The 8732-nt window shown below is 38.3% G+C and overlaps 1 protein-coding gene across 1 annotated transcript in view; it reads right to left on the bottom strand.

Moving 5' to 3' along the window:
- Window positions 1–1059: 1059 nt before the first annotated feature.
- Window positions 1060–8732, bottom strand: part of bves (blood vessel epicardial substance) — a 21442-nt gene continuing 13769 nt past the window's right edge. The window contains exons 4-8 of the mRNA XM_050045840.1: window positions 7504–7691; window positions 6507–6615; window positions 5611–5778; window positions 5307–5448; window positions 1060–2458 (exon numbers count right to left, since the gene is read on the bottom strand). Of these exons, the coding sequence (XP_049901797.1) occupies window positions 2343–2458; window positions 5307–5448; window positions 5611–5778; window positions 6507–6615; window positions 7504–7691 (723 nt within the window). The 3' untranslated portion in view covers window positions 1060–2342. The remainder of the gene's footprint in view (window positions 2459–5306; window positions 5449–5610; window positions 5779–6506; window positions 6616–7503; window positions 7692–8732) is intronic.

Genomic DNA, 8732 nt, shown 5'->3' with positions numbered 1-8732 from the left:
ATTTAGATTTAATATTTAGATTTAACATTTAGACTTAGATTTAATATTTAGATTTAGATTTAGCATTTAGACCTAGATTTAATATTTAGATTTGGATTTAGCATTTAGATTTAGCATTTAGATTTAGATTTAATATTTAGATTTAACATTTAGATTTAGATTTAATATTTAGATTTAACATTTAACATTTAGGTGCCACATTTAATATTTAGATTTAACTGTTTAATATATTTCTAAGTTAACAAATATTGCTGTAAATGTGGTAAAGGTGATGTTATTTTCAGCGTGAGCCACATTACAAATGTGTGCACCCCATACCTTGGGGCACCCCGGTGTTACTTGACACCACCTCAGATATGCAGCCATCCACCCTGACTGGCCCATGAGGTAATCCAAAATCCAGGCAGTGATGTCCAGGTGAAGTTCACTGTGCTTAAGCTTTCACTGCAAGTCTCACAAATTCTTAAGGTAGAAACAGTGATACTGAGCCCTGCTTTTTTTTCAAATTAAAGTAAAAAGAAAACTCTGGCAATGTATGTATGTGTAATTATTTTACCCATAACAAAATAAATCTGTTTGTTTCAAGATTCTCTATAAGGTGTCACTGTCATATTAATCATTAGGGATTCTGACTTGCTTACAGATACTGACACTCTTCACCAATGTGTGGAACTAAAGAAACTGCTCTTGGACCTAGTTTATCCCCCATTTGTTTTCTAGAAGAAGTCTTCAAGGCTGAGTAAGAGCTTGATGACCTGTGATCTGAGATGGATGCCTTCACACTGGATCTTTGGCTGATGATTCATGATCAGCTTCACTGACTTCAAAGTAATGAGGGAAGCATGGCTGGCACATCATGGCCACAAGAGGGCACTCCAATCCTACAAATACTACAACATCATACCCACTGCCCTGACTTTGGCAATTCAGATCCAACTCAAAGGTTACCTATCATCTGGAAAAGATAGAGATGAGAAGAAGAAAGAAGAGATAATTACTGAATATAAAGATTTGACACACAGCAAACACACAGACAAATCTTTTTTCTTTAAATGTTTATTTAACACCCAAAGTGCACTTCTGTCTGTTTCAAACGTTTTAAAAAGAATACATTGTTAAATAAAATAATATTTCCAAAGAAAATCCTCACTAACAAAGATTAAGATGTGAAAGTTATGAAATGTGAGCTTGTGGATAAAACAGGAAAATGTTTGTGTCTACATAATCAAAAACATAATAATGGATTTGCATCAGTGCTGACCGGTTATGTTTTTCAGAAACAATTTGAAGAGTTTATATGGATCTGTCACTTATAAGCAGTTGTTAGAGCCTGACCAGTGCAGGATTTCTGAGACAGATTTAGATAATTATATTTGAGAACTGAAAGCTGCACTGATCAATGTCTTCACATTATCAATAGATCAAATAACTGTATGTAATGTGAACACTCTTTATGATGAACACACAAAGAATTATCCCAATCCTGCCATTCCCCTCAGCTCTACAGAGATTTATAGCATTTTTTAGCTCATCATTTTGGTTTTCCAGCTCCCATTTTTATATTTGGTTCAGTCTCAGTATTCTCATCAGCCTTGTTTCCAACAGGCAGCTGTTTTCAGTGGAAAAAGCTCTAAGGGACTTCATTATTTATGAAGGGGGCATGTCAAATAATGTTTTAAGCACCGGGGAGGGATTTATGTTTGTTACTTTGGCTTGAGGGAGGGGCATACAAATTTAAATGGTTGTATTTTGTTTTGAGTTCTAAAAAAAAACATGCCTTCATGTTTTCTTTAAAAATCTAAAGAAAATATTAAAACAGTTGACCTTAGATTGGAAGGCATGTGTTATTTGTGTCTGTTCAATGGGCTATTGCTAGCAAACAATGGTCATCACAAAGCCTTTGTAAGGTGATAATATGTCCATTATGTGTTTTACAGCATGATCTGCTGCTCACAAGTGGTCAAGGAAATCAATTAAGGTAGCTTTAAAAAACTGATAATAATATATCTGCCTTTTTTTTTTTTACATAAACACATAAACAAAGCAGATATGCACATTTTGCAACATTTTACATTTAACAGTAAAAAAGAATCTTGTCAGTGCTCTGTGGTGGACAAACTATGTACTGGAGACATTTGTTTCTAAATGACCTTAAACATATCTTTAACATTTCTGTACTGACATCTGTTGCCAACATATAGGCAGATCTAAGTTCACTGAGAAAATGGCACAGATGATGATTTCCCTCATGCCTGTGTATCAATCAGGCTCTTGTTGTTTGGTTGCAGAGCTAACAGACCTATATAATAGAAATTTCATCCTATATATTCTTGCAGTGCTAGCTACATTTCATCAGTGGAAGTGCTGGGTATATTACAAGACTCTTCGAAGACGTCATCCTCCATGCCTTCCTCTATGGGTTTCATCTTTGAGGAGGCCTTGGTGCCAGGTGATTTTTCTAAAAAAAAAAAAAAAAAAGATTATCCGGGCTCAATAACCAGCAGAATTGCTCACGTCACAAAGGACACAGTTATCACATTTATAATCAAATGTGCATTCATACACACAGAGACACACACCCCAGAGCCCAACACAGGATGAGTGGCTGAACAGATAATGTAAAACTAGAAAAAGCCCTGTGAATGTGTTTCCATTACCACTAACAGCTACTGCATTAGAGCCCTTCTGCTGAAGAGAAACTGAGCCACTCTTCACGGCTAAAAGCATTTTGAAGAATAACACTTTACTACAGGTGCTTTTAGTCTGTATCCAGGCTATGACTGATACAAAAACTGTATTTGGCCTCACAATGTGTCCCCTCCTAATACACATGATGCTTTTACTCTTTTTTCCGAGAATGTTAATGAGTGATGTCACTTGGGTTCAACAAATATGTGTTGTAGAGGGAAGAACTGGTTGCCTAACATCAGACAGAATTGTTACCTCCTTACACTCCTTTCCCATTTTCAGTCTGACACTGTCCAGTCTTACCAATTATGATGGAGGAGGGAGTATTTGATTTTCCCTAAACAATCACTAGAAACCCACAAATATGTCTGAATCTAACGTAACTTCAGGTCCACACTGATGCATAGCCATGCCAACATAATGGTTTGGACTGGGTAATAAGAGTGGAGCAGAGCGAAGTAAAACAAGATACGATGTTTGGCAATGTGGAGAAGACTTATCGATTTACAACAGCCTTGATAGCAGCATCTACCTGGTCTATTGCACTTGCCATTGTTGTTGCTTTATAACAACTTGACAATGACGTTATTCCCACCCCGTGTGGTGATTGGCCAATTTTGTGGCGTGTCTCAAACTTCTAAGGTGAATGTTTCATGTTCTTTGGTAGTACCTTAACACAGATCTAGAAACAGCAAAGTAGAAGTAAGTGGAAATGATTAGTGAATGAAAACAGTATAGTAGAGATACTGAGAAAGAACAGCTCCCTCCTCCATGGAAGCATAGTTTTATTGTGTGGGTATTTATTTCCTGCGTTGTGTTGAGTGTTGAATAAGAATTAGGGATCGACCGATATGGTTTTTTCAGAGCCGATGCCAATACCGATTATTATGAAACAGAGATACCGATAGCCGATATTTACAACCGATATACATCTGCTGTAAAAATCATAGTTGACTCAGAATTTAAAAAAAAAAAAAAAAAAAAACACTGACAAAGCACTACATTCAAATGAAATTAAGCATATATTTGTTCTGAGAACTTTTCCAATGAAACAGTACAGCATTTGACAAGTAAAAAAATGAATGGAAAATATAAAAGTTAACTTAAAGAGGTTTAAAGTACTGTAATTAGTAAAACTAGGTGGCGCACGAGTTGAGTTTAAGTCGTTATACCTTTTCAGTGTTGTGTAGTTTTAGAAGAAGAATATGCAGACTTGCAGTAGAGCACAAAAACAAGGTTAAAGTTTAATAGAGCACAGGAAACATATGTCTGTAAGTACAAATATATTGCTCTGAGTTTATTTGCTTATGTTATGTAGAGTTGCTCACTTGCACTTTATTGTTTGTCATTGTAATGCCGTTGCGGTGCCATTGCTAATTTCTGTTAACGCGTCTAAGAAGATTTAGATTATATGTTAGTATTATGCTAGCGGACCATGCGCTAATTGTTTTTGTGGCACTCACGCCAGCTATATTTTGAGTTAACTTCTGTCTTCTTTTTATTTAGTAAAGGAGCTCCTGGTCATGTTCACTTGATGACAATTAGCCTACATCGTTTTGTTTTGGGGTTTTTTTGCCATGGCTCACGGAGCAGTCTGCTTCTCCTCCAAGTCTGTGGCGCTGCATGTAGAAGCTTCAGTGTTGATTGGCTATCACTTGTGCTGTGTAACCAATCAGTGTAACCAATCAGTGGGGGCTGTAGGTGGGACATTGTTACACAGCCAAGAGTGGGGACTTCAGGCATAGAGACGGCTGCATCAGCGCCAAAGCAACGCGTTTTAAAATAAACATATTTTATCGGTGAAAAAAAATGCTCATGCCGATTATCATAAACATGCTGAATATCGGCTGATATTATCGGCCATGCCGATAATTGGTCGATCCCTAATTAGAATGAAAGCACTGAATTTTCCATGTTTTCATGGATGACTAAACTGAACCTCTGAACTTTTGTGCTCATAGGCCACATTCATGATACACTTAACCGACACTGACTCTTAAGACACAATACAGTATTACTGCAATTTTACACCTTTTGCGATATGCTGAGTACTGCGATAACCTATACCCCGTTTCCATCAAAATCAGTGCGTGTACTTGAGTTTTTAAAACACGGGTAAAACCACTCAAAATAGGTGATAGACTCCTTTTCCGTTGCCAGCTGACCAGGGCTATGTACAGCTCTGCAGCAGACGAGTGGGCCTATCTGTGTGTGTGTGTGTGTGTGTGTGTGTGTGTGTGTGAATTTATTAATTTTTTTGGTGTGTCACATCGACGTCACGAACAGGCCGGAGAATAGGTAAACAGTAGACAACACTATGAGAGGAAAGAAAACTTTATGGTAGTTAATTCTTATTATCTCTTACTTATTCATTCTCTCTTTGAAACTTGGTGCAGACTAATTTGGATCGAAGTTTCTAAACATACTATCTGCAACAGCTTTATAAGTGCAATTATTTGTATTACTATAATACATCTGACAATTTTGAGGTTTAGATTTAGATTAAGGAATCAACCAATGGAACACTCTCCTGTAAACTGGTGTGATGTGAGGCACTCTCGGTGAACAGTTCCCTGGAAAGACAAGAAAACATGTTGGTGGGTGATATTGTGACTTACGGAGCGATGATCCAGCAGACCCTCCTCGTAGGATCTGGTTAAGGACATCATCAGTGTCACTGGTGCTCGCCATGCTGTTCCTCATCTGCATCATAGACAGCTGAGAGCACAGGCTGGGCTGACGGTCCATCTTCTTCACTGCCTGGGACACATCCACCAACAACATCATCATCATCACCACCATCAGTACAATGAGGATCACTGTAGCTGTCATACATTATGGTGTTGTTGATGTGTTAATACTTCCAGTGTTTATGCCAATAAAAAGTTTTTCATTATAATTTGAGAGCAGAACTGGACCTACCTTGTCACTGAGTGTGGGGTCATTCAGAGAGTACAGTTTGTTGGTGATGTCTTTGCCTATGAGGTACCTGAACACCTCATTGAGGAAAGTATCTGACTCCAGGAAGTAGGTGAGCCTCTCTCGAGACCAACACAGGAACTTACAGTTCTCCTCTGCCATGATGGTCACCTGGCAATCAGACTCAACATTGGTTTTTCAAGAAATGAGGATTGTATGATCTATTTATGAAACAGAAGGCGCAGCAGGTGGAATCTCATTTTGCCACTGCAGTCATCATGGCTAAATAGTGGTAAGTCTTTAATTGTATTATAATTCTATTTTTCTATTTGTCAAACCTCCGGGGCTCCTCTAATAACCAGTTGAGTCTGGCTCCAAGAGCAAGTCACTATCCACAGACTCTCATGTTAATACGCCCAACTTTACAGCAGAAATAAAAATGTTTACAGTCTGGTACAAAAAAACCCAACAGGTCTCTGTAGCTAAATCAACATTTATGACAACTGTCTGACAACTGGGGGGTCGCTATTTCAGTGTGTTTTTACTTTATGAAAGACTAAGGAGTGAAAATAAATTTATTAGCAATTTATTAGCAATTAGCATTAACATTTGTAAAATCACAATGCACAATGCTAACCAAGCTATCAGCTAGTGTATGGTTATCTCCACCTTCTCTTCCAAATCTGGTCACTTCTGGCTCCAAAAATCCAAGCTGGCGATGGCAAAAAGGCCATATTTGAGGCTTTAAAACAGGAATCCACAAACCAATGGGTGACCTCACTGTGGCTATATCCATTATTTTATACAGTCTTTGATTTAAGCTCAGAGATGTGCAACTGAGCAATGAAGGCACATAACGGGGTTGTTCATGTCACCGATCGATCTGATTTTCTTCTTACCTGGAACTTCTCTCCTCTGTGCATCTCAGTGGACCTGAACTCTGGAGAGTCAATGAATGAATTGGTGTAGATGTTGTGAAGGAAATGGCCTCGGTATGACACCTTCATCCTGTCACAAAAAATCATAGAAAACTCTGATTCATCTTAAAAAACAAAAATACAATCTCTTTTAAGTGAGCCTTAAATCTTCTTGTGTTAAAAATGTGGCAGGCACTTGGGTTGGTTGGTGATGCCAAAGGACAACGTCAATTCAACTCCCAGTTCCTCTAATGGCCATCTCAAGTAAGTCCTTAATTACTCTCAGAACCAGTGGTGAAATGTGAATAAGTACATTTATTTAAGTGCTGTACTTTATGTATGTATTTAATAATTTCATCCTATTAGGCATTTGTGTGAAGTTTTGTCATAATCAGCATATCAGTTCTTGAGTTATGGCCAGCCATTGCTATCGCAGGTGCGGAGGCATAAAAAGTTTCAAATTCACTCTGAAATGTTAAGACCTGCATTAACTGTTAAGATGATTCCAAAATTTTGTAAACTGACTGGCTAAACCATCAGCCTAAACCACTGCTTTGTGCTTATATTCAATATTTTAAATGTATTATATGCTATGCTAGCAAATTATAAAACATCTATTCTACAGATACACTCCAGCTACAGCTCCTTCTCACTGTTACTGTTTTAAAACTCAATCGTGAACTTTGTTAAGTTTCAAAAGATCATGTGAGGCGAGTTTTAATTACAGTCAACTACAGAATTAATCAATTAACCAACCAAACCATAATATCAAGAACAGTAATAAAAAGATATTCCATGCACATTTCCATTCCAGTGAAATCTTGCACTTAGACTTCATTCGCTTCATCTCTGACAAGTAGACAGCTCAGTATTTACAATTTCTATATAATGAATCAATCACTGAGACATATTCAGCACAAAGTGAAGGTGGACAACACAGACCAATGGCTGCATCCAAAGTCAGACACACAGTACATACTTTCCTTTGAGCAGAATGCTGAGGCGTTCGTCCACAGAGGTCTTGTCCTCAGCAGCATAGGCCTGGCCTTTCTTCAGGGTCTGGATGGTGCAGAACTGTCCTGTGAGCCTCTGGAACAGAGACTCCTGCACATGGAGGGGCTCAAACATCCGCTTGTAGACTGAGCGCAGCTCCCTGTCAATCTTAATCTGACAGAGGAGAGCCACAGCCTTAACTCATCGTTCTACTGAAAATCTGACATTAAGTGTGTGTGTGTGTGTGTGTGTGTGTGTGTGTGTGTGTGTGTGTGTGTGTGTGTGGTCTGAAAATAATAGAAAATAAACAATACACATCAGGAGTCACTAAAGTATTGTAATAAACTCACGTGCAGCTTAACAACTACATTGAAACATATTTGAGAATGATTAGGAGGTTGACTTATTATACAAATGAAATACAGTTTCAAACCTAAGTCTTGCACACTGTAGATTCATTCCAGTACCATTGATTGAAACAGTCTGATTAGAGAACATTAGCATAAGCTCAAGAGAAAACATTAGCAACAAGATAATTACACAACAACCATTGAAGGGGCTCTATGTGAAATTCACAGTGTATGAGTTGTCTGCACACCCTTCCCAGCATGGAGGAGGCTGAACCAGGGGCTAGCAGCTAATGTTACTTACTCATAAAGGGAGCTAAACAATGGCAACAGTGCTGACAGAGCCAATGCTGTCAACCACGGGCCGATTCAAAGGGCTGGCGGTACACTTCTGCAGTGACACACACCTGATATCAGATGTTACTGCCGTGTGCATGCAGTGCAAAGCAGCCATGATGAGCTAGCAGTTGATACACACATGCGCTAACATGAACGCATGGCCAAACTGGCTACCATAGCAAACCACAGAGAAGCTCAGATCACAACACATACAGAGTCAGTGTGACTTCATTCTCTGCTCAGGGGTCTCTACTCCATTATATCTTTACATAGCAAATTGACACAGAACCATTAAGGTTAAGTTCAGTCAAAAGATTCGCAATAAGATGAGTTAAAACAACTACTTGCAATATATCATTCTGCAATGTTCTAAAAACCTGCTGGTTCACACCAATGCAACTAGTAGTCAGGTTCACTATATAATTTTGTGGGATTTTTTTGGGGATTTGCAAAACTATACATTTTTGGAAAGGTTATTGTATAAGGATTCAGGAAATCAATGTTTGCATTTGCGCAGATGTCTATATGG

This window comes from Epinephelus moara, chromosome 6, assembly GCF_006386435.1.
Source record: "Epinephelus moara isolate mb chromosome 6, YSFRI_EMoa_1.0, whole genome shotgun sequence".
NCBI classification, from domain to species: Eukaryota; Metazoa; Chordata; class Actinopteri; order Perciformes; family Serranidae; genus Epinephelus; species Epinephelus moara.
Note: the sequence above shows the minus strand (reverse complement) of the source record. Positions and strands in the feature narration are given on the sequence as shown.